The 27,560-nt window shown below is 35.8% G+C and overlaps 2 protein-coding genes across 6 annotated transcripts in view; one reads left to right on the forward strand and one right to left on the reverse strand.

The window, feature by feature from the left end:
• Window positions 1–27,560, reverse strand: part of COG5 (component of oligomeric golgi complex 5) — a 172,640-nt gene that overhangs the window by 118,506 nt on the left and 26,574 nt on the right. The window lies entirely within an intron of this gene.
• Window positions 18,991–26,973, forward strand: GPR22 (G protein-coupled receptor 22). 5 transcript variants are annotated; one of them, XM_085040776.1, is made up of 3 exons: window positions 18,991–19,069; window positions 19,217–19,469; window positions 20,476–26,973. In XM_085040776.1, exon 3 carries the CDS (start codon window positions 23,430–23,432, stop codon window positions 24,729–24,731), a length of 1,302 nt encoding a protein of 433 aa, XP_084896902.1. In that variant the 5' UTR covers window positions 18,991–19,069; window positions 19,217–19,469; window positions 20,476–23,429; the 3' UTR covers window positions 24,732–26,973. The 5 variants fall into 5 exon arrangements, with proteins under 5 accessions (XP_084896902.1, XP_084896893.1, XP_084896911.1 ...); XM_085040767.1 differs by lacking the exon at window positions 18,991–19,069 and having other exon boundaries at window positions 19,076–19,469; window positions 20,476–21,535; window positions 23,405–26,973; XM_085040785.1 differs by lacking the exon at window positions 18,991–19,069 and having other exon boundaries at window positions 19,076–19,469; window positions 20,476–20,737; window positions 23,405–26,973.

Raw genomic sequence — 27,560 nt, forward strand, 5'->3', positions numbered from 1 at the left:
TTAAACTTGGCTATAGACAGTGGCCTGGTTCTGCAGATCAGCTATTTTTCTCTTAATGGCAGTAACAGTACAGATATCCAATAAACTAACCCAGTATGTTAAATGTTACAGCAAGTGAAAATAATTCAAACCCAATTCAAATTACTCCATTGAATGATTGAATAGGACTTATAAAATGAAAGTACATTAAATAAGCAGAAAAGATCAATAAGATCAAGAAGCAACTGCGTATTGATCATGGAACAAAACTGAAGATAATTGTCCAATGCTTCACCCCAATTCACTGCTTCTGCTCACACAGCAGGGCTCCTCTCCATGAATCCCTTACACCTTGTCCCAGCAACTATACAAACTGCCACTCATTTTTGTTCTTCTCCCATCCTGTAAGTTTTAAAAATAGCATTAATACTTATATTAGATGTACTGTATTTCTACTGGTTTATGACATCAAGCCATAATTTGAAATTCAAAAAGTAACAATAGGTGCTTGGTGGATAGATGAAGGACGAAATTTTAATTCAGCTTCTGACAGAAAGGGGATATTTCGTGCTGCAAAAACAGCTAATGAAGTATAAATGTTTTAAAAATACAGAATAAGGAAATCATAATAAAAATGAGAGGTGTCTGGGAAAAATTTTACCAAAATTTCTTCAACATATTATGTTCACAGAAGACTTCCAGCTCAAATATGAAAACGGTTAGAAGGCTTAAGGACTCTGCAGAACTTTGGATGGAATAAATTCTACAAAGGAAGAAAACAAAAATGAAACCATTCTTTTACATAGGAAAGCTGCTCTGCCATTGACTCTTATCATTCCAGTTGCTCAGGGTTTGTCTTTCTCTTTTCATCTTTTACTTGATTTTTTTTCATTAAAATGTATTAAAAGGCCTACAGAATTCAATAGTGTTAACACATTTATGCTTTACCAGACTTGTAACCTTATGTAAAAAAAATCAAAGGAGTTTATTACCTTTTATAAAATTCTTTCCATTAGTTACAGAAAATCAGTTACAAAGCATGATAAAAAGAATGTGCAAACTTTGCTAGCAAAATGGCTGTGGTCAATTCTTGTCTCAGAGTCCATGCAAAATTAATTACTTTAATTTTCTGATCCACATTTAGAAAAATGTATCTAAAACCCTAACAGATACCACGGCAATCTCAATCCACAGCATGCAGATCACACCAATAGCTATGTACAATGTCAAAGGAATGCTATTACAATAGAGATAAAGCAAAAATTAATTGGCAAAACTTATCTCCAGGAGTACTGCTTAGATTTCTGATTGTCCTTTTTATTTGTTATGTCCTATATCCAAAATTATTTTGTCATAAGCAAATGTTCAACTAGTCCAGGTTATGCTTCATTCCATTTACTCTTTCTGAGCTCTGGCATAATGTCAGCTTTCTCCTACCCCTCTTTCACTGTGTCTTCAGAATCCTCCAGGGAAAGGTAATGATTCAGACATTTACTTGTATTTAATATGACCATACTACAGATTTTAAGAGAGGGAAGATACTGAGATCTGGTACCACACCCCAAGGCTCTTGTGCTTCAGTTCCACATCAGTTGATGTTATCAGTTTGAATTCCAGCCGCCATGGCTCCCTCCCTTCCACATCTCCTAGCCACATCATCTCCCCACCTCTGCACCCACACAAGCATTCTGCTGAAAATGACCCCAGTAGCTTTCAGCCACCACTCAGCATCAGCTCCTCACTCCTCTGGATAAACCTATGCAAGGAACAAGCACCTGAGCATGGCAGAGATGCAAGGAGTAAAGAAACACAGGAGAACAATTTATATCAGTGAACCAGAGATGGAAGTCAGTCTTTAATCCACTGTGTGTGGGAAGTTTCACGTTAAAGCAGCAAAAAAGAGAACTCTGTAAAGTTTTGGTTTGTATGGACATCAAGTTTCCAGTGTCTTACTCAGCAGTTAGTACCTATCCTGATTTCCATTTACTCAAAAACTCATTAGTGCTAATTAGCACACGCCTACAACATATAAAGAAATAAATGCACAAATTAGTTGTGGCAAAAGTACTCAAAAATTTCAAAGCAGAAATACAAATTCTTTAGAGAACCGAGCTGAGCAGAGTAACAAACTTGGGATGAAAAAGTGTCAGACAATCTGGTATTGAAATAACTACCTTCAGTAAGGATAACCAGTATGTGTGAGAAAAGTTTTCAACAGCAATTAAACAAGTTCAGATTATTCAAATAATACTTGCTATCAGCTTTTTTCAAAGTTCAATGTTCAATCACTGCCCTTCACAAAAGAGCTTAGGTGGATTCTATGTATATTTGTAGTAATTCACTTACTTAATTCAGCTATTTGCTCATGTTTTAGAGGAAGAGGGATTGATTACTTGGCAAAGGAGAGTGATAATGATAGTGTCTTACAAGCCAGTGAAGAGCAGTGGTCACTAACCCCTGGAGCAGTCCCAGTCTGTGGAGCAATGATGCAGCACTCACTCCACGCCAGGCAAGCCAAGCTCTCACCAGCCTGAGCCCAGTCCTGCACTCAGCACTGCAGCTTTCCTTGCCCCTGTAGCCAAACAGGTTATTAAATGATCCAAGTGTGCAGATCTCATCAGGATTGGGCCTCCTATGCTCCTAACTGCTTCTAAGAAACTATCCAATACTCGTGTATTGATTCCAAGTATTGATCCAGTACATTTTAGTATGCTGGTTGCACAGTAAAAACAAAACCCAGCACTTTCCCCCTTCCCTAAGGAGGTTTTTTTTAACATGTATGGCTTTAGTTTCTCCAAGCAGATAAAAGCCTTTACTAATCAGTAAGGGCTACATTTGGTAAACGCAAACATTATAGATAAGTATTCTGGTGAAATAATCTTCTTAAATTCTATAAAAATGTATTATTCAACCAAAGAGGATTCCCTTCTCCACTCCAATTACACATAACTAACACAGGTGACTTTTTTCCTTTTACTCTAGAATCTTATTATGGGGTGAAAGGGGACAGGACAAGAGACTTCTGTGGAGAACAGGTCAGGGGTAACACTGCTGGCCATGAAGGTGAGTGTAAAAGCAAGAGAGCCCAACAAACACTGGGACATGGCAGAAAGGATGACAAGAACATCAGGTAAATAGCAAGCACCACCACCAAGAAACTGAATATAAAACTTCAAAAATTACAGTAGACACCCATTATAGAATAATTTTAATGAACTTGCAAAGACAGTATTTCAGACTAATTTAACCAAGGAAAACTAAATGAAATCTCCCTGAAATAAAATAGGCTATACAGATGGAAGTCTAGTACTGTGGGTTTTACCTTTGGGAGTTGCAGCCTGCACAAGATTCTATTCTTTCATTACAAATCTGTTGTGTGGGGGGCGGAGGAGGAGTAACTGTGTTACAGGGATAAAAAGAATAGCATAATTGTTGTAAGAACATCTAGATTTCTCTATGTATTTCTATCCATCACAATCCATCCTGAACTTCACATCTATTTTTTCTCATTACTTTACCCTATACTATGTCAGTAAAGAATATTTTAATGCTGGGGGGGAAGCACTCCATAAATAAAAGTCCCTGAACAGGACATCACAAATTCATCAGTGAAGATCATTAAACAGCGTTCATTTTAAGAAAACACAGAAAACAAAGAGAGCTGATCAAGCTCCATCAGGAGAGTGAGGAGGACTGGCAGGCATAGCAGCTGTGCTCGAGCTCAGATTGGATTCATGTTGGCAGAACTGTGAAATAAAACCTGCAACATACTGTGCCTTTATGAATCCTGCTTTCCCAATAAAAGGCATCCAAGGAATTTAATGCTTCTGTTTTGCCTTTCATAGGCTATTTTACTTAGGATGGTTTCTATACAACTAAATTTATAAAAGTCCAAGCTGCATTTATTTAGACATGCTGCTCCTTCAAGCAGTGCCCTCTAACACATACTCTAATGTAGCCTCATTCATCTGAGCATCTCCAAGTGCTTCATAAATGCCAATTGAACAGATGCCACAAATCTGAAACACATTACTGCCTGAAAATTTTCTGCTATCTGACTTGGTTACAATAGTATGTTTTATTATTCAGTAGAAAAGGTCAGTGCAAGGAGAAGAGTCTAGTTTAAGCTATATATTTAATAGCATTTTCCATGTATCAATTTTAATAATACATTTTTCACAGTCAATTATGCAAGAGTCAAGTTCCTCCCTTACCAAGAAAAAAACCACTAAAAACTAAATAAAAAGACCCAAGAGTTTTTTAAGAATTTATTTAAAAACAAAAAATTATGTGAGACATATACAAAAACTAAAACTCAAACAAATATGGAGGTATATGGAATGTAAAAAAAAAAATCCATGTATTTTCAAAGAAATGTGAAAATATACATTTAGGATCACATTTAATAGAAACATGCCTATTTTGTACCCTGGTCAAATGAAAAAGCGTTGTTTTATTTCATTGAGTCTCTCATTTCTGGGCACAGGATACAAAAAAAGAAGGAAAAACCTAAAGAAAGGATGGAGAAATGTGTAGGAAGATCTCAAAGTACATAAATATAGTGTTGTTCTTAGTGTTCCCATGTAGAAAGTACAAAAGTAGGTCACCTATTATATATTACAACAGAACAATATAAACCAACTTCTTCTCTTTTGACTACCTTGGTAGGGGGAATGTTTTTGAGTATAACATTACATAATACATTGGTGCAACTACCTCAACCTGCTTTAAATAAGTAACACTTCGGAATTTGTGATGAACCAAAACTTTCACAGCTCAGACTTTCAAACCTGAAACTGGGGCTAGAAACAGAAGCTCAAGCCCAGAAGCTTCAGGATTTCAATGACTTGTTACTGAGCAAGAATTCAGAGAACTTTTCTAAGAACGGGATCACTGCACTCATGCGTTCTCAAGTGGGATCAAATATGCAGGGAAACCGAGCAGCGTAACTATTTTCCTCCTACAGGTATGTATACCAGTTCTTTCTTTCATCTACCCTGTTTCTGAATCAACCTCATAACCCTGATTTCTGTGCTGCTATCTAACAGTGAACTATTATTTTATTATTTTTTATAAATCAAGCTTCAGATCAAAAGGAAGAAGAAAGTGCCATTCATTGCAATTCAGAGGCAGGTGAAAGGGCTGCAGTGTAATGTTCCAAGACAGAATTGCCTTTTCTTTGTGCTTTTCTTAGGTTCTGTCTAAGCAAGCTGCCAATTTATTTAATCCATCTGTGAATGAAGGTAAAAAGGATTTGTCCAAGATGACACACAGTTATAAAGTAGAAACATTAAGACATCTTTGCCTATTGAACTCCCTTCAAGACCAAAAATAAACTTCCCCAGGCTTAAAAATGCTCTAATTGAATCAAAATCCAGCCTGGTTTGTTCTGTCTGAGATCCAAATCACTCTACTCAGAACTCAATGCATAACTATTCTAACTGCAAGTGTGGCATAACAGTATGATAGAAAGTTTAAATAAACACACAGAAAACCCTACTATCCATAATCTGATTTCTTCATGTTTTGCACTCACCAATAAAAGAATACTTACTTCTAATACTTAGTATTTTACTAGAAAGTCAACACAGTGCTTTACATTTCACCAGGGATAGATGTGGGTGCCTCGGTAATACAGTGAGGAGCAGTATTTATTATATTCACAATGGCAGAATTATAATTTTGTCTCTTATATTACCATGATCAACTACAAAAGCGGTTTTTTATAATAAGCATCAGCTTAAGGCAGACAGCAGTGAATTCACTCTAGTAATTACGGGAACTAGTGCAATAATTAATATTTTTTAATGTATCAAAGATCATATCTAGATTACAAACAGAAAGGAGAGCGTTACTTCAACACCATTTCTTCAGTCATGCTTACTTTAATGTAAGTTCAAGGAAGGAAATCCTAAAAAGAGCCTGAGAAAACACCATTTTTTTCAGAGCACTTAAAAACCATGCACAACTACAATGGTTTACACTCAGAGGTTTCCTTCTTCAAGTATGAGAAAAGTATCACTCTGTAGGCACTGGTGAAGGACTACAGTCTACATTTCAAATCAGTTAAGATCTAAAAAATAATGATAAAAGAATTTAATGTATTTCATGCACTGTTAATTTTTTCAAGCAATTGTAATTCTAAAACATCCTTTGAGCAGTGACAGTTTTTTCCTTGCTGCCATTTTCTGCACAAAGGTGATGGGGTACCATGGAGACTTGTATATTTTATTATTATTAATGGGAAATTATTTTAAATTAGTTTTAGTACATTCTATTTTAAATCTTGTCTTGAAACTGCAGTATTTGTGTCTACCCAGATTACGTTTTTCACGGTAATTTTTCCTCTGGTCTTTAGAGCTATCAATATTTACACAGCCAATGATGCTCAGCTTTACACAGTTAAAAAAGGAAAGCTCCACATTCAGATGCAATTGCTACTTTCTCATGATATTTAAGAAAGCATTTGATGCATGAAGCTTGGAAGCGAAATCAGTTTCCCTACTGCTTTTCACTCCTCATGCAAGGTTGCAGTTTGTAAAATTGCTCACAAACCATAGAGACTGTATTTTCTTAATAACTGTTAGAAGACAGCACTTGTCTACAGTTCCCACCTTAAGATCTCATGGCATTTTTGTCTACCATTAAAAGCATTTTTATAAAGGGAAGGAGTTGAATACCAAGTAACTTGTCTGAATAACAAATTTACACTTAAACGCAGCTACTACATGAGTCCTGTGCACAGTATTATAACAGAAATGTCATTCTTTGCCTCCTAACTAATACCATCTTAGGATTTTGTTCCATGTTTCATCCATTCCCAGCTGATTAATTATGTTTTCCCCAGTTTTTTTCCCCTTTGACTTACTTCTACCCATGAGTAGAAATGGAGAGTTAGGAAATCTACCAAAGTGGGAGAAGTGAAGAAAAGTTCTTACACCTTCAACTACAGATCTGCAATTTTTTTTAACTTTAGGAAGTGGTTTGGTTACATGAAGGAAAATCCCAAATCATGAAGAATTAATTCAATGAAAGGGTGATCAGGCATTGGAACAGGCTGCCCAAGGAGATGGTAAAGTCACAATCCCTGAAAGTGCTCAAGAAACAACCGGACATGGCACCTTGTGCTGTGGTTTAGTTGATATGGTGGTGTTTGGTCAAAGGTTGAACTTAATGATCTTAGAGATGTTTGCCAACCCAAATGATTCTATGACATTACTTCATATTAAAAATATAAAAGAAGATAGGAATGCTATTACTTTGTTTTTACAAAAATCTGTATTTTGTCAGAGATTGATATTTTAAGTAGATGTGTTGGGTCTTTTCTCCTTCCCAACACCCATACAAATAATGACACTACTTCTGAGGCTTTTAAGCAGAATAAATGTTGAAAGAAAAACTTTGTTAAATGGAAGAGAGGGGGAAAATCATCTCCATTGTCAAAATGAATAAAACCAGGGTCAAAATGTCCATTCAAACAACAGCTTGAACTGATTTTTCCATTGCCATTGCAGCAGGCCCATCCTTGGAAAAAAGGTTATTTTGGAAAGCCTCTGGGCTAAGGGTGCATTTCCTCAAATTCAGCATTCTTTCTCAGTACCTTTTTGGAAGCAGGATTCCGCTTTGGAGAATGCACCATGCATTGGAGAATCTCCATTTGAAGAATTCAACAATCAATCTGTTTCCGTTGCAAGAAAGAGTGTAATTCGTAGGACTTCTAAAAATCAAGTCATTTTTATAGTCATTATATACTTTCTATATACAGACATACATTCATATGAAATATAACAATGATACATCTATCCCAGGAGTTATAGAATAACTACTCTGTACACAGTGCTCAGCTGAACACCCCAGGCTCACAGGGAGCACTGCTTGTGCTCAGTGGCAGTGGTGACAGCAGTTTCAATCAAGTCAAGCAAGCACAGATTTCCTCAAGAGCAGTAAGAGCTGTATTGTGCCAGCTGAGTCAGCATCCCAAAATCCCAGGTTTGGTAGAGGACCTAGAATAGTGCTGAGAATGCCTTGGGTGGTAGACACAGCAGGCATTTTGAGCAGCCCTGTATTTATCAGCTAAACTGAACAGCAAAGAGTTGGCTACTGTAATTAGAACTATTTGGATATCATTTTCTTCTCCCAGAAGCAGCATAACAGAATTTCCTCATTTAAAGTTCAAATATCAATCAAGTATCAAAACAAATAAATAAATTACTAACTCAGTAGGAATTCAAAAGCCAAAAGGCAATCAAAGGAATAAATTTTTCTGTTCAGAGGGTAAAGAATAGCTGCCGGGCTGCTTTCTTGAGCCTCTGTCAAAGAACAGGCTGACCCAATCTGTGACCTGTTCACACTGTTCACTGCTTTGATATCTAACAAGCACTTACTAGATAATAGTAATCAGTGGAGATCGCAAGCTATACATTAATCTGTGAATGTGTAATATTTGTCAAAAGAGAAGCCAGCGTCTTGCATTATTTTGCAGGTGCTAAAACTACTTAAAAATATTAAAAGCTCAAGCTATAAAGCTCAGCGACATTCACATTTATTTCTTATTGTTCCTATTATTCCACTGTCAGTAACCAATGCTATCCCAGAGTAGAATATTGCTGCCAATTTTACAAACAAAAAAATAAAAGTAGGTTTTGCCAGAATTAAAACTGCATTTCTTTCCATTTATTTATTCATTCATGCAACAGATGCATTAGCCAAGATTCTGCACAAAATCAGAATATTAAATTATATCAGCTGGATGTATTTCTAAAAAGAATCTAAAAAATTAAAAAGATTAGTGATTTGGTGAATTCATTTCTTCAGTATCTACATCTAGCAGCTCTCAGCAATCTTTAAACATACTTTGAAAATATAGATGCTTTCAGGCAAGCACAGAAAGAGAAAAATAAACTTTGCATTGCAATCACAGATTTAAACAAAGATTTAAAATTACAGATTAGCAATTTTATGTGGACCCTCTATAGTCCACAGTTCCCTCTGCAGCTGTTGGTTCATGGAATTTTTGGGACCAATCCCATTTCCATTCTCATTTCTTTGTGTTGTCGATCAAATCTACTCAAGGCAATTTTGTGCCCAGCTGATGACAGGACGCCATTCAGCAAATTGCCATACATGGCAATTCTACCCAATGGTATTATATTGTGCTACCAAACTGAAGAAATATTGATATTGCAAAAGAATTTTTTCAAAACTCCCAAACCTTAAAGCAAGGTTTACAAGTCAAGCTCTTAGCAGTTTCACACAAAAGTAACCATAAAATTCAACACTCAACATTCTCTGTCTATTTATAGCAAACAATCATTAAGAAAACGAAGAAAGCCTATATAAATAAATCTGAAGAACAGCTCAGTCACCCTTGCAGCAATTCCCACAACTTCCCTGTCCTTGCGTGTGACTCCTTTAGTTCTCATCAAATATTCATGCGACTAACTCCATGCCTGGCTCATCCTCAATAGACGTCTTTTCTTCTTCCTTCTGCCACATCACACACACACACACGTAAGGCTGCATTGGGAAGGATAAGAGAAGAGGAAATGCACCAATACAAGGCATCTAATATATTAATGACAATTTCTTTTCAGGATGGCACAACCCAAAGTACCACATATAAAAAACATTATATTCAGTTTGTTCTACTCATAATATTGATTTGTTTAGCTGTTGTTGAACTGCATGGTACTGCTTGTTTATAGGTTTTATTTATGAAGCATCTTTACACTTAATTTAACTTCCTAGTTGATGTTGGAAGCAACAACTCCTCAGTGTCAAAATCTAAGTGAAATGTTCTCCAAACAGAGTTCTGTATTTTTGCCCTGTGTTTAATAATTTCCTATGCATGCTGCAAGGCCTGTTTCCTTAGAGATGAGGGGAGTGTTTAATTTTGAAAAGCTGGATGATGAAGTAGAGAGTTCTATAGTGTTTCATCAATACATTTTTTAAAATCTCATTAATTATTTGCATGTTCTAAAGGTTTGTTTTGCTCCCCCAAATGCAGTTGAGGGCTTAAAGCAATTAAGATAGAAGTAAAGTTAGAGCAAGAAATAATTTATATTCTAGCTTTGCCAATACATTACTTTACAAAAAAATAAATTAATGTCTTGAGAGATAGATACATTAACTATTTTTTCCACTCAAACCTCAATTCTCTCCTTATTACTCCAAAGCATTGCCTTGGTTTAACTTTCTTTGTCAAGTCTAGTTAAATATAAAAAATCTGTGCTTAAAGATCTGCAAAGAGAATAAAAGTGGGAAACTTCTACAGTCCATGAATTCTTCAAAAAGAAATTAGTCTTGTATTATAGAGACTGGACAGATTAATGAAATACAGACAGACTTTCCAGATCTGTGCTAGCCATCTAGCACATAAACTGTTTTTCTACAAAATAGAATAATGTGAGGAGAAGTGATGAAGCAGATGCAGGATGCTCAGGCACTGTGGTCATGAACACCGCACAAGAAACTAAAATCCTTAGTTTAAGTGTTAATCCCCACTATCTCTAATTGTCCACATAAATTTGCTCCAGATTAAGGGTACTGAATACAAACTAAAACTCTCTGTCTAATACTAATCTTTATTGCCCCAAAGTACACTGTAATAGCTGCTTTGCCTACAGGCTTCAAGATTACTGAAAGTGGCTTTTTTCTGTAACATTTATCAAGGTATGCACTTAACTGACAGTCCAAAGAGTCACTGAATCCTTACATACAGATGCACTCAAACACCATTGGAAAATCCCTGTTGAAGTATTCTACCCTAGATCTGTACTGCTTATTGTGATAATGCCAGCTTAAAGATTTAAGAGTGGGAGTATTACACAGGGTATCAGCAAGAGTCCTGTAAACAGGTAGATGCCCAGAATTTTTTGTTGTTGGCAAACAAAATGGGTTTCTGAAGAATATATAAAAAATCTGCAGGGGAAAAAAATTACTGCCCTGTGGGAAACAGAAAGGACTGCTTGAGTTTTTCTTTTCCTTCAACAGCAAGAGAGCAGAAGAGGTATTACAACATAAAGCAACTTCAAAGAAAAACATAGAGAGCCTAATGACCAGCAAGCTTAAAATAGTAAACACTTTCAAAGGACAGGCTCTCCTTTCCTTTCATTCTTTCCTCACATTAAAACTAATTTGCTTGATTAATAAGATAAAATAATGTACTCTGTATCCAGCTGTCTCTAAGGGAGAATCTTTTCTCACTGGGCACCATATCTATCGTGGAAAAAACAAGACTAGAAAAGCCCTCTACTTGTATTAGAATGGCAATTTCTCTTTTAGAAAGACAGCATTGTAACAGGCAGTCAGTATGCAGTAACTCACATGGTTTTCCTGTTGAGGGGTTGTTGCTGTTGCTATTCTCCATCTTCCACATTTCCTCCAGGGGCTCTTAACCCAAGGTATCAATTTGCAGAGCTGCTAGCCTACCTAGTAATAGTGAAGCTTCTCACTTTGAAAGGTACCAGAAATAAGGCACATAACAGTTTTCCTTTTTCCTACTCCAGCTACACCTCATAGCTCCTATCACTGCAACTCATGCTACCTGCATTTTAACTGATTACGTAGATCATCAGTGAAGGCTGCCGAAGGATCTGACAAGCTTTTTCTGCATAAACCTGAATTTGCTGATCATCCATCAGCGTAACAAAAATGTCTCAAACTACTATTTTAAATTTCTTGAGATTTTATTAGTAAAATAAAACTTGGGCTTCAAGCCTAATGACTGCAAAGCCACCTCCAGGCATCAACCATATAATGAGCAAAACAGTATTCCCTTCCTGAGACACACCATTGACACCACTTCTCTCAGCCTTCTCCCAAAAAACAGCAAATGGAAGCATTTTTCATACAAGCTGTGGTTTGCTTCAGTATTACAGTAAGTGATTTCAAAGACAACAATTATGCAGTGAGGGTAAAAATACTTAAGAAGATGGAAAAAACCTGAAACTATGGTTTAGGCAAAAAAATCCTTGATATTTGGAAGCTTCACAGACAAAATTAGTTCTTCATATGCATGCATATGAATGCATTTTAACACAGTTTAGGTATTTATTTTGGATTCTAGAGCTACAATATATATGTTTTTTTTAAAAAGCACAGAAAATATGAAGAGGTTTATATTTCTCTTTCCTTTATTCTCTTAAGAAAGTAAGAGATGTTTTTCAATAATCAATAAAAAAATTAAACTATATTACAGATACAAACTATGAAAATGAATGAACCCAAACAACACAGGAATAAAGAAAATAAACTGAATATGATACCAACACAAATCTAAATTTAGATCAGCATGCACATCAATCAAATGAATATTTTTTTAGCAGAGGAAATGTGAAGCCAACACACTGCACTAACTTGGTTCAATTTCCGTATTATTATCTCTTTATCATTATAGCTTATTACTTTTAAACTTCTCTCACGTCTGTTTACAGCACTACATAAACAGATTTTCATCAGTTTCCCTGAACGACCTTGTAAAAACAACTGAAGAACCAAGGTGGCAAAGAGGGGATGACAGAATAATTTGTCATTTAAAAAAATCAGAAAAGAAAACGTACCATCTATAATTTTTCAGTTTCTAAGAACTTAATTTGTGGAATATCACCACTGTCAGACTGATGTGAACAACTTCCTACATTTGAACTTTGCACAGAGACTGACATGGTTTTAACTGCTTGTATCAGTCATTCACAACAAGGGGGAGAATCTAACTACTGTCCCTAGGTTTTATTTCATTATCTGAAGAAGGCAAAGTATGCTCCTGTCACATGCAGAGTTACTGTGTGTGGTCACTGAACTTTGATTTTCAGTGTAGTAAGCCTACTGGATCCTTTTCACACACTTTTTGTAGTGTTTCCAAACCAAATCAGCCAAGGGGCTACCTGAGCGAGACTGGCACATACACGTCACACTAACGCTGTGGGTGATCTTAATTAAAGGGATGTGACAGGTGATACCTATTCATGTTGTGTTCACTCCTTACTTACAGGGAAATTAAGATCCTAAGATTTGTCTCTTAATTTCAGCCAGAAGAATGCTCACTACTAGGCACACCATGTGAACACTTTGTCTTAATTAAGAGACAATGGTACCGCCTTCCTAGTTTACAAAATTACCAGAAACAAAGTCTATCCACGATCTCTGATGAATTAACAGCTCTAGAGAAAAGCTTCCTGCTTTCTCATTTTGTTTTAAATTAGCACTTCCAGTTAAAGGATATTACAGCAGGAAGGTGTGTAACCTAACTCCTGCATCAGGGGATTGTAACAGGGCAGCTAGTGCTGGTCCTGCTGCTGCCCATCCTGCATACTTGGCTAGACCTGACTTTCACAACAAGGATATCTGATGGAGAGTCCTAAGCTAGATCCTGAAGTCTAAACCCCGTATGTCAAATTCAGCTGCCTCCCAATCCAATGCACTGTAATCAGCCAGGCAGAACACTTCCTGACACGCTTACACTGAGGCTGCTGTTCAATGCACGAGCACAGAGCTGCCAGGAGCTTGGACTTTGAGATGCTGAGCAACACAGCCACCCAGCAACAGGGAACAGCACTGACATCTTCCTTCAATATATAAAATATCTTCATGAAAGAAAGGGAAGCAATCCCATGGAACTTCAAACCACAAGGCAGTATTTCCTCATTCTACAGCCACACAGCGTCAGGACTCCAGCTCCAGCACATTTCAGCTACTGTGCTAAACCACTTTGCAACTTTGGGAATGAATGTTCTTTCAGGCATGCTTTCACAAGGCTCACACAATGTGAGCAGGTGGCTTTTTTATTTGTATGTTCAAAGCAACACAAAAGATATGACGTCAGAACTCCAAGAGCCTTTCCATAATAATGAAAATCCTCACTAAAATTCAGTAACAATTACCAACTTAGAACCAAGAATATTTTACAAAAGCAGAAACCTCTCAAGTTCCCATAATAGTCAAAGCACTATTTTAATGAAGGAAAAACTAAATTAACAGCAATATTACAATTAAAAAAAAAAAGAAAAGAAAAAATATATTTAAATTTACAGTCACTAACTAAACTTTTGCCAAAAACTTCTACAACATGCAGCACCACTCATAAACATTATGAATGCTTATACTAAAAGGACAAACCACCTCCATGGAGAAAAGCTGGACTCAGACCGCTGTTATTTAAATTACTTTTAAATCTACCAGCCATACTTCCCTCCTGAGGATAACTGATATTGCTTTTTTTTCCTTTCCACTAAAATGCTTAAATAATTGTGCAATAATGCACTAGGACCATGATTTAGCTATACCACTTAAGCAAATTTATCAATTTATAATTATGATACAAAAAGGATACCTTCCCAACATATGAGTGATAGCCAGCACTGGTTTTGCAATTCTTCTTTGGTATCATCTCATTGTGCAAAACTAAAACAAGATACATTCTTGGTATTAATAGCTAAAGGGCATTCTGTAACTTATACATTTCCTCGTGAGTGCAGAACCTTCCAGTGCTGGAAAGGTCAACAGTTGTTCTAACATGGAATACTACTGAACAAATAAACTATGTCTAACAATTACAATAACAATTATACAAACCCAAATGAATCTTGTAAAACATTCTTTTTCCATGGCAAAAGTAGTTCATTTTTCCGTACTTAAGCTGCTATGCTGTCATTAACTCTGCATCTCAAAAATTAATAAATACACATTATATATAAAAATATATTAGCATGTAAAATACATATACTATTACATATATCATTTATATATAATCTATTTTACATCTATTTAAAAATACTTGTCTTTGTGTGGCTTCCAAAGGTTTTCATCTTTGCAAATACAAGAGGAAGCACAGTGAAACAACATATAATTTATCTGGAACATCCAGCTTTTTCCAGGAATGTAATTCTACAGTGGTGGAACCGAGATCAACAATGTCCCATGTGTAGGACTGTTTTCCGTCAAGGGAAACATGAATGTTAGAAAAGTGGGGGGAAAAAAAGCCAAAACAAAATGCAAAACTCAACCTAAATAAGTCATTATAAAAATAACAAAACAAAGCAAGCTGTGTGGCAACCAACAATAAGGGAGAAGCGGGAATAAACTCTAAGGGTAAGACACTGAATGGAAAATTAATTTTTCGCATGTCAGTCCTTGCTGCAGAAAAGGAATAATAGCCTTAGAAAAGTTCTCTATAGATTAAAGAAATTAGAATAAAGTACTTGAGCCAAAGAAAGAAAAGACCATGTAACCATCTAAGTCAGAATGGTATTTATCTACAAATTCTAACAGAATTTTTGTCACCTATTCAGCATATCACTCTTAAATAATAATAAAAACCATTATGACTAGACCTTGTGTATGGGTCAGGAGTCAGATTTACATAAAAGCATGCTGTAGCATCATCCAGACCAGCAAGCTATAATTTCAGTATCAGGTAAAGCAGAACACATTTACAAATTCAGCATAACACAGGCACATCCATATAACTCCCCAATGCAAACACCTACTACCCACTGCTTATTTTTCCTTGATATTATAGAAGTTACTAGATTTTCAACAACATTCTAACAAAGTTCTTTGCAACTGACTATTGAGGAAACTAAGATATAACAAGGTAAGAAGCAGATTTCAGATATGGATCACAAGCTGCTAGAACAGATACAAGTCATAAAATATTCAGAAGAGCTAGGTTAGAATTGGGCATTACACTCCTCAGAGTAGGTAAGTGAAAGGTACAGAGGATCTCCTTAGCTGGAATTATGCAGGTGCACCATGTAAATAATACTGAACAACAATTCCAGGGCAGGATGTCCAAAATCACCCACCATTCATTTTCTAAAGCAACTTGAGCTCTAAAGACACTATCTGGCACTAAAAAATTTGCATGAGTTAGGATTTTAAGTCTCTTGCAAATATGAAAACAGATGACATTTGTAGACCCAGAAGCAGTAAAATTCTAAATAGTCACTAAATGAGCAGCAAGATTCAGACTAGGAAACAAGATGTGCAGTACAAAGAAGGTGTTGCTGAAGCATTCAGGATGAAAAAATAAAAAAATGCAGAGAACAAGAGAAGCGAGCAGACACAGTCTCCCAACTGTGCCAATAAAGATCTTCATGAAGATCCATGAGATCTGGATGTTAAAATAATCCGCAATATGTTTATGTAAAATTAAACCCTAAAAGACATTAAAAGAATGCTAAAGCTCCAAAATCAAGGACTCTCATAGAAAAACATTAGAACTGGGTACTTCATTTGGCCCTGCTAGACCTTGTGCTTATTTTAAAAACTGCAGTTCAAGAAACTGCATTCAGGGTGATCTTATCACCTCAACAGCAAAGCTTTGACCTTCAGATCTACAGATGACCTACCAATGCTTGGGAATGCAGTAACAGTCAATGTTGGGACATTATTTCCTCTGTGCAGAAAGTAAAACAGTAGATAGAAGACAGAAGAGGACCAAGAAATATACTACAACTTGCAAATTTCTTCCTGCTCCCAGCAAAACAGAATAACATATTCTCACACACAGTTATGACTCCTGAATTGAATTTAGAAGTACTACAGGGGTGTATGCTATGGCAATTGCCATTATCTCTACCCCTGTGCACCCAGTGTCTTTTCACATGCACATGGCTGTACTCCCTTATGCTCCCCTCTGCTTCAAGCTCCTGCCTCTCTGCATTTCTTTTCCCCCCACATCAGACCCAGCAGCCTCAACCCTTCACAGTCTATTCTCTGTTACCATCTGGACCTCCCTCTCCTCTTGTGTTGCCTTTCTCAATCCTAAGACTCTTCACCGTCAGTCTCCTGGCTTAGGACTCCTGCTGTTTCCTGATACTTCTACCTACTCATTACCTTTTCACCCCAATTTTCACTACCCTAAAATCCAAAATACCAATCAAATTCTTTCTCTTCCATTCTGTACTGATATAGAAACAGGTATAAGAACAGCACATTTTTCTGTTTATGCTGGGTGCCTGCACATGGTTTTTTTTGCCCACTCTTCCCTATCTACCCATTGAGGATGATGTCATCTGTTCACACCATCTTAACTAGCATCTGCACAGCAATGGCTTATAAGCATGTCTATCCATCCACCTACTCCTGATTGCCTCCATATGGTACTGCTTCTTTTCCTGATTCTCTCTCCAGAAAACTTAAGCTTAATATATGTTCACAACTCAGCTCCTTATCATTCCTCTCAAACACTTTTTGCAGATAAAACTTCTGCCAACATCACCTCCTGTCATATAGGTAGTCTTTTGTGACCCCTTTGCCTGTATCTGAACCATATATTCATGCTATATCCAAAATCCTGTTACAATCTTCCTCCGTGTGTACATCTTTTTCTAAAAGTACAGCTCATCCAACCTCCATCTTTGCTCAGGCACACACTGAAGAATTAGAAAGAGAGATGGAGATTCATCTGTTTAAATTTAGACAGGCTTCCTTACTTATCCTTAGTCATACTGAAAGGGAAGCAAGTAAATCTCTTTAATATATCAGTATTTATGCTTTCATTTCAGGAATCCTCTTTATCACATCACCCTTAAGATCTTCGCTGGTATCACTGGTTTCAGGCTCTTGGGAGGCAGACTATACAGAGCCAGCTCAAAAGGCTCAATCAGCTGCTACTCAGCATAGCCAGCTGGTACCTACTGATCTTTATTCAAAGTTTCTGCAATCTTTATTTACATAGTTTCTGAATGTAAAAGAGTATGGAACAGGAAACATGCTAGATGGATATGCAGCCATTTTAAAAAAAAAACAAAGTATGCTGTTACCTAAAGATAAATAATATATTGGATGTCTGGCTGAAAGAAAAAGTGAAGAGAAGAAATAAAGACATCCGAGTTACACGACTGCATTTGATATTTGCATTAACAACCTAAAAACAGAGGACCCCATCAAAATTTGACCCAAACTACCATCTTAACACACTTACTTATGTAAGAGCTCTGCTTTAACATTTAGTACTTTATCAAACTTTACCAAAAAACCCCTCAGAAATCTTTTAAATCATGGGGGGGGGGGAAGCACCCCACTGATTTGAGACTTAAAACTACCTACAGGACATTTCATACTCAGATATTCTTAAACTATTCCAGCAAACCAATTTTGAAAAATACTGTTTTGGGGTTTACACTGAATTTATTTCCAACGTTTATTTAGCACCAGTACTAATTAAAACAGACATTGTGCTACACTTCTCATTATGTGGTTGTGAGCATTGCTTATACTGATAGAACACATTCGGAAATAAGTTACAAAACAGAAAGTGAAAACGAAGACATCCCTTGCGAAGTGAAGGTCAAAAACATCATGCAAGAAAAACATCCTTACAAAAACCTGTCAAGTCTCTAGCAAAATCCATGTGGAACACACAAGTTTTTTTAGAAGTTTACATTTCAACAAAATTAATAACCTCCACAACTATACATATGTTGTACATAGTGATGGATCCTAAAAACCTTTTTTTTCTCATTGTGAATCAACCAAATTATCAAATCTGAATAATTGTCAGGGTCTGAATAATCTCTGTGAATCCTAACATAAATTTTCCTAATATACATGTGGGTACCAAGTTGTCCTGAATATACCTTATTGCATACAAGACCTAGATGACCACTTGCATGTAAACATATATGGTGAAATTCAGCATGGCTTAAAGAGGCAGTATTATTTCAAAATGTTCTTAGGAAAAGAAAAACCAACCAACCAAAACAAACAAACAAACAAAAAAATCAAACAAAAAAGCCCAAACACCTAAAAGGCTCAGAAATGGAAAGCAGGCAAATTCAAATATAGATTGTTGGAAGCTTTTTAAGTAATAAACGTTTATCCCCTTTTTTTTTCCCAGTGCCATGTGGTTTCCAGTGTACACAAAGTAAAGAGTGAAAAGGTAAAAATAAAACAGGCATGCCCTTAATATATTCCAGAATTCATAAATCATTTGTAAATTTAGTCCTTTTATAAAAGAATCCTTATATAAATCGGGGGGAGGGAGGGCATCAATCCCATATATGAAGCACAATTTAAGCCCAACATCACTGACCAATCAAAATTAGTGAATGCACTGCATCTCTCTGCAGTGAGGAGAAGCGACAAGGTAGGCTGTCATTCTGCAAAAGCTGCCCATTGCAAGCTTTCATTTCAGAAGCACTGCTCTTCTTTTTTAGAAAGCTTGAATCTCAGTGGTGTCTCTGGAGACAAGAAGCCTTCAGTATGTTAAATTACTTTCATTATGTATTTTCAGATGCTTATTGATTCTACCGTAGGAAGAGTGGGAGACTGCAGCAGCCTGTAAACCAGAACTAAAGCAATTGTATACATTAGCAGTATGCTGAAACAATGGCACAGTACAGGCACAAATTTTCATTAAGATCATTTTCTGAAGATATGCTTATTACCCTCTTTCCTTTCTACTCTGCTAACAAGTGAACAAAATGAATCCCTCCAACCTGGAACTGCTTCACCTGCATCGAGAATTTACCAAATCTTTAGTGGAGGTAAGACCTGTTCCTTATTTTGATATGCAGAATAAGCAACATTAAACCAAATTAAAAATTGCATTAAAAAAGGCAAGAGATCAGATTCAACTTATATTAAGCAGTAATATATTGTTATATTTAAGACCAGGAAATATTCAAATGCTATTTCCCCTTTCCCATTAAAAATACAATAATAGAAAAATGTTATTCTGTAGGAAAGTCTTATAGCATGTTAAGAATCTGGTTTGTTTGTTCAATATAAAGGCAGTACAGTTTAAGCTCATACAGTACGGGGGAAAACAACCACATAAAGCAACCGGGAATATGTTTTTCCTCCCTCAGCAGTATTTCCAAATATTGGCAGTTAAATATGTTTCAGATGTATTCAGTTACTCTTCGAAGGATCAGACAGTCTGTAATTAGTGTATACTTATTGCTTTATGAAGGTTGGCTAATACGACTAATCTCTGATTGCTCAAGAAATCCCCCTTTTTTGTTGATTTTTTTAAAACTTATTTCTTTCGTTATCCTGTACATTCAAGTCACTTATTAAAAGCATGGATTTGCTAAACATTTTTTTCAAGAAAGGAAATCATAACAGTGTGCAAACTGAACAAAAGCATATTTTCTAAAAGGCTCATTAACTCTGTTCAGTTTCTCATTAAAAGACAAGAGAGTTGTATGTATAAACTACCTGCTCACCAGAGCTATAAAACTACATTTTCTAGCTTTAGTCACAGACACTCTGCATCCAACAGTTCTTGCTTCTAGCCAGGATTTTTTTGTAACCTGCACTATCTTGAGAACAGGAAACTTGTCCAAAAAACCTAAATTCACGCAAGCTGACAGAAGAATATTATTTTACTGGCCAAGAGAGAGCATGCTAACTGATTTTCTAAATAATCTATAAGGTCCAATTTTAGAGATAATTTATTAAGTGATATTAGAAAATATATTCTTGCATTACTTTATTTTTGAAATTATAAGCCCTACTTTTAACCTTTTTTTTCCTCCCCTTCACAAGGGCATGCAGCAACTAATTCAGTTTTACATCTGACAATATGAAGAATGCAGTTGACCGGGTATCTTTGTAGCTGTATGACCTACAAGCAGCAGGATGCATCCCTAAAATGTATTCTTAAGACATAAAGGAATTAAAAACAAAACATGGAACACACTTGCATTACCATTTATGTGCATGACACTTCAACAATATACATGGAAGACTAACACATCTGCTCAGATTTTTCATTAAAAGAAGAGTGCAATGATTGATTCTTAAAATGGTGAGCAATTCTTAAAGAGGGATTTATAATTTAAAACCAGAATTGTGGAAACTACTGATGCATGAAGAGACAATGAAACATGAAATCCCAAAAGGAGAATATGCATACTTCACCAGCAAGCTGAATAAGTGTTTAACCAAGCTTTTTCTATACTACTCATTAAATAACTTACTTGTCATAATGACTAATGGATATTTTTCTCTCAATTTTATGATGCTATGTATTCTCCTTAAATCAAAATAAACCAAATTAGGTAACTCATGGTTACTCTCAAAGCACATGAACTGGATTTTATGAGGTATAGCAACTTCTTTCATTAAGCCATCACTCAAAAGTAATGAGCAGGAATATTACAGAAAGAAATACGCAGCCATAAACTAAAGGATGTCTACACACACTCTGAAAACAGAGATCAGAAATTATTTTTCTTTAAGCCTGGAAAATAAAAACAGGTTTCTACAAAATGCAACAGGGGAAGGAAATTAACATCACTTAAAAGAAGGTTTATTTGTTATTGCTGGCTTGAAACTCAGAACAGACACACAGAATATGCCGTGGTCTGTAGAAGTATCTGAGGCAATTAAGAAGTCCCCATGTTTAATCAGAATTTTTTGCTGCTGAACTGCAGGAACAAAAAAAAAAGGAAAACAAAAAACCCTGCAAGAAATGAAATAAGAGCTCAGCTACCACTTGATTTCCAGGTTACAGTGCGTGTCAAAAATCTCTCAGTGACACCATGTATCAGTTTCTGACAAGCTGCTGCCATGCTGTGCCAGGCCCTTGAGGCACACAGAACAGGTAGGTGCCCCAGCCCTGCGCGCACGGCGCCGGGTGAGTGAGCTCCTGCCCGCCCGGCTCCGCTTCCCTGCACCCAAAACCCGGGCAATGCAACAACGAGGTGATGGCTAATCTATTCGTGATGACCTAACACATCTGAGGTTTTCTGTTTTCACAAAATCTCAGTTGATATAATGTTAGGGTGAGACTGTAATTTGTTTTAGCAGATCTGCTTTTGATTTCTTCCTGGCTTTTGCTAGTACAAAAGAATTTCATTTATCCAGCAATGCATTTGGAATGGTTTCTTGAAATCCATTCACAGCCAGGACAGCATACAAGAGGAGATCGTATTCCTGAGGGTTAATGTAAGATGAATAGAGGTTGCCTAAATTAGAAATGAAACAAAGCTTTTGAAATATTTCTTGTTTCATTTCACACCTGAGAGTAATACTTCTAATTTACATCTTTTTTATTTAAGAGGCACATGTGAAATAAGTGTTGAAGAATACCAAGAATTTTCATCATACAGTTTGCAATTAATAGTATTGTTCAATTGAGGCTTTTCAGAACTGCAGATGAAATCCATTTGCATACTGTATCCCAAGTGTGCTTAATTCATACTTTCATTTTTAAAAGAGCTCAATTTTGTTCACCTTAGTGCTATCCATTTTAATGTATTCAGAATAGAACAAAGGTCGCCATTCAAATTTATTTGCATGCCAAATATACCCCCTCTAAAATTTAAGGCTATGTAAATCAAAACCCCTCCAGTATCATAACAAGAAATTGAATAAGCTCTCTTTTATTTATTCAATCAATTACAAACTCAAGAGCTGGCTGACAACATAAATAACACAAACATCAGGTATTGCATGTGGATGCTATATTTAAAACTTACCAGCATGTGTAAAACTAAGCAGATGAGACACTAAACAAAAAATCTGCTAGATAAAATAAATGCTTTTTTGAACTTTACTTATTCCTAAGAGAAACATGCTATGTATGTAAATCTGTTGGATTAAAAAAAAAAAGGCAAAAACAAAACCCAAAAGAGACCATTTTCTTTTTAAGTATTATTTTCTAAAATTATTCCCTTAAACCTATTCTGGAATAAAATTAAATAATCTTCTATTCCATGTAGGCACTGATTTCTTAAAGAAATTGAATATTGAAATCAGAAAAAGGAAATGTGATATAATAAACTCAATTTCCCAAACACACCTAAGTTTTGCATTTGAAATTACATATACTCCTATAACATTGTAGTGGCAAGCATCATACACACAGATGCATAAAAGATAAAAATGAACAGAAGATTTAAACTCTGTAAAATCTGCTAAATTACAGAACTTCACATTTCAGCCTACAACACTACTGTAAACCTCGTAAGAAAGAGGTGGATAAATTGGAATAAATAATTTCAACATTCTTTTTATTAGACATAAGCAATGGTGCTCCATGTTCCTATCACTCCCTTTTTCTACAAGAGCTTTTTAAAATCATCTTGATCACTAATTTGTTAATACTTAACAACATTCTTCTAAAATGACCCTTAAAGCAATACAAAGGCTATGCACAAGTATAGTTTATTCAACAAATGAGCCCTTTGTGAAAAACCACATCACTATAAACAAAGGCATGCCTCCTTGAGTGGGAGCTTTTCATTATTTTTTCTTTTTTCAAACAAATCCTGCTTTCTATTAAAAAGGAAAGACCTTATTCTAGATCTTCAGGCTTTTGAGTCCATGTCAATTAAAGCTCTAAACATACTGTAAATTAGGAGTTTGATAAGAATATTACTTTTCCTCCCTCCTCCTTCCCCAGCATTTATCTACAGTAAGTGTTAAAAAAAGAAATCAAATAGTTTCCCTATTTTATTTCACCTTTCAGGAGAAAAACCAACTTCAACAAAAGAATGTGTTTCTCCCCCATTCTGGAAGTCAACATGCAGTCTGAATCTAACATTACAGTTCGAGATGCCATTGATGACATCGATACCAACATGTACCAACCACTATCATATCCATTAAGCTTTCAAGTTTCTCTCACTGGATTTTTGATGTTAGAAATTGTTTTGGGACTTGGCAGCAACCTCACCGTGCTGGTACTTTACTGTATGAAATCCAACTTAATCAATTCTGTCAGTAACATAATTACAATGAACCTTCATGTACTTGATGTAATAATTTGTGTGGGATGTATTCCTCTAACTATAGTTATCCTTCTGCTTTCACTGGAGAGTAACACTGCTCTCATCTGCTGCTTCCACGAGGCTTGTGTCTCTTTTGCAAGTGTTTCAACTGCAATCAACGTCTTCGCTATCACCCTGGACCGGTACGACATCTCCGTAAAACCTGCTAATCGAATCCTGACCATGGGAAGGGCTGTGATACTAATGACATCAATATGGATAATTTCACTTTTTTCCTTCCTGATTCCTTTCATTGAAGTCAACTTTTTCAGTCTTCAAAGTGCAAGTACTTGGGAAAATAAGACACTACTGTGTGTGAGTACAAACGAGTACCACACTGAACTAGGAATGTATTACCACATTCTCGTTCAAATTCCAATATTTTTCTTCACTGTTATAGTAATGCTAATTACATACACCAAAATACTCCAGGCCCTAAATATTCGGATTGGTACAAGATTTACAACGGGACAAAAAAAGAAAAACAGAAAGAAAAAAACTATTTCTTTGACCACTCAGCACGAGACTACAGATGTGTCCCACAGCAGTGGAGGAAAAAATGTCGTCTTTGGTGTAAGGACTTCTGTGTCTGTCATAATTGCTCTACGCCGAGCTGTAAAACGGCACCGGGAGCGACGAGAACGGCAAAAGAGAGTCTTCAGAATGTCCCTTCTGATTATCTCAACATTCCTTCTCTGCTGGACACCCATCTCTGTTTTAAACACCACTATCTTATGTTTGGGCCCAAGTGACCTTTTGGTAAAGTTGAGATTATGTTTTCTAGTAATGGCATATGGAACAACTATATTTCACCCTCTACTTTACGCATTCACAAGGCAAAAGTTCCAGAAAGTTCTGAAAAGTAAGATGAAAAAGCGAGTTGTTTCAATAGTGGAAGCAGATCCCATGCCAAATAACGCTGTAATACACAACTCATGGATAGAGCCTAAAAGGAACAAAAAGATTACCTTTGAAGACAACGAAGTAAGGCAGAAATGTTTAGTACCTCAGGTTGTCACTGACTAGATTTCAGTATTCACCAAAACACATCAAACGGAGTATTTGAACAAACTGTAAAAAAATACTGCCAAATAAGAAAAACTTTTTTAACTATTGGCGAGACTGTATATTTTCAATATATATGTTAAATAGAGTAGGTCTTGTATATTCAATTTCTTCATTATGTAAGATATATGTTGCATGGCTGTTTGTTAGCGTAACACCATGTGTATATTTGTCAAAAATATTCAAGTCCTCTTTTTTTAGAAAATAAATAGCCTTAAAGAAGTGCAAACTTTTAAAAGTATTTGTATGGCTCAGTTTCTCTGTAAATATAAAAGAATTTTTAAGCAAAAATTGCACTTGGGAATACTTTTCTATAGCACAAATTCAGTATTTTTCCTGATACGGTATTTTTAAATTTAATTCATGAACAGTCTTGATCAGAGATATTCTGAATGTTATGCAGCTACAACCTGGGTGCATTTTGACCTCATATTTAGATATCTCACTTATTTCAATCTTCTAGCATGCAACTACCATGGAGGGAAAAAGCCATTTACATGATGTCCCTCAGTGAATGGTTCAGAATCAGTTACTTTTGATAAGGGGGAAAAAAATTCATGCCGGTCCAAAAACTGACAGTACTCTTTAGAAAAGTAAAGTTTTGCGTATACAATCTCAGATCCACTATCTCTACCCAGAAAATACATTACTTTGAATAATTACAAAGGACAGGGTAGGGGTAAAAGGCTAAATGAAGGAAAAATCACAGATAAGAAAATTATTTGGCGGATGCTAAAAGACAATCAACCAACCAAGTCAATCCTGTGGAAAGGCTTAAATTTTTCACGCTGAAAGGGGTTTAGCTAGACCTCTAGTGTGACACAGGGACCTTTTATGCAGAAATTTTTCATTCATACCATCTATCTATATAGATAATATTGTTAAATGCCACAGCTAAAGTAGAAGATAATTATTCCTGCCCTTGATAACTTTATTATTTTCCTGTGGGTTCAGTTCTAGCCATGCAATTGCCTTGCATACTGCTATCTACACTATTCCTGTATTTCCTGGGCAGCCAGGCATACCTTCATTCTACATTATCTTCTTCAATTTAACCTTAAACCTGTACTGAAGAATCAAGACCTGTACTGAAGAATCAAGAAGCCTTAGGAAGCTATCATCATCCACAGCACTGTAAGCAACAATTAAGATATTCATCCAAACAAAAGTTTGTCAAGCTGTTTGCACCATGCCATGCTTAAAAAATTCATAATTGCAATGAAACAGTGGCAGGGAGGGAGAAACAAAACAAAAAGCTGCAAAATCAATGAGCATGATTTCACTCCTCTCGTTACATAAACTGATCAGTGTGTCACCAACTACCAGTATATTTAAAATGCTAATTCTCAATAACTATTATCTTATATAAAAAAGAAAGGCAGAGCATATCCTTGATTATGAAAGCTAGTTTGACTAAAGTATTACATAAAAAATTAGGATTTCTAAAGTACTTTGCTGAAGTTGGATATAGAAAAAAAGTATAGTTTTAAGGGAACAAAAAGCTCTTTTCCACATCGCTAAATTATTAATTATACGCGTATTGCCAAAAATGGCTTTATGTTAAAAAAAAAATACTTGTAATGTACCTTAGTTTACTTGGGCTCATGCCTTAGCTTACCAGAACAGAAGGCTCAAAAATAATACTACAGCTCCATATTCCACAAAGAATAGCTACTTATAATCATCCAAATCTTACCTAGAAATTTTATTATCTAGTTGATAATAACTGATTGTGTGATATTACTGTGTAATATATATTCAATCATATTTTCACTGGCTTTTTTTGTGAAAACTAGCCCAACACCTGCATTCAGCTGTACCCATTTAGAGCATTCTTTTTCATCCAAGTTATCTCTCATTTCCTACAAGAATTGAAAACCTACATCTTATTTGAGAAGTTGCAGAGAGGAAGTAAATGCAACGTTTTTACACAATAAGCTTTTTTGTTTTTTTAATCCCATATCCTCCACATTTACCACTTTAAAAAATTCTTTTGGGAATAACTTCTTCTAAAAAGAAATGTACCCAAAATACTTGAGCAGAAACTATTTTTTTTCTTTTTTGTACCCCTTCTTCACTTCCCTTTCAAGCTATCCTCTGTATTTTGAACACTAGGAGGAAGAGAAGGTGGAATGTGTTGGGTTAATATCATAACATGATTTCAGTGATTACTAATCTTCCAATAAAGCATTCTGAAATCAAAGATGCTATTCATTCATTTAAAAGGAAGGAAAGGAGAAATCATAATGAACAGATTACTAAGTCTACATCATGTCCTTATCTGAAAAAAGCATTTAAGAAAAGCTTTCAGACTTGAAAGGTTTCTTGACAACATAACGTTACTTTTTAAAATTAAATAAAACCTCAAGAATTACACATTTAGTGTTAAAAGCTCATTCATTAGAAAGTCAGATGCAATGAAGTAGCACTTCATAGCAGAGAAAGAGCAGCCTAGGAATTACTCAAAGAGATTAAGTCCTATTTTAAAGGCTCTGTCGATCACAGGCATTGATTGCCTTCACGAATATAAGCAGGTTCATTTTTACATTTAGTATTCTTCATCTCCATTAAATTTTTTAGAAAGGGGCTTACACTGTCTTGGAATACACTTTGAGGGCTGCAGAAGAAAATTCCGCGTATAGCAAGAAGTCATACAAGAATATGTACTATCCTTTATACACACTGAAGACATTTTAGACAGAACCATACATGATCTGTACCACATGGCAGATTTGACACAAGACAAAATAAAGAGGAAATTGTGAAGACACACTACATATCCTACAGACA

This window comes from Lichenostomus cassidix, chromosome 1Aa (assembly GCF_008360975.1).
Source record: "Lichenostomus cassidix isolate B80296 chromosome 1Aa, HeHo_3.0, whole genome shotgun sequence".
NCBI lineage: Eukaryota > Metazoa > Chordata > Aves > Passeriformes > Meliphagidae > Lichenostomus > Lichenostomus cassidix.

Coding starts and splice junctions, on each gene's coding strand:
- GPR22 (XM_085040776.1), top strand. CDS start 23,430: ATGTGTTTCTCCCCCATTCTGGAAGTCAACATGCAGTCTGAATCTAAC.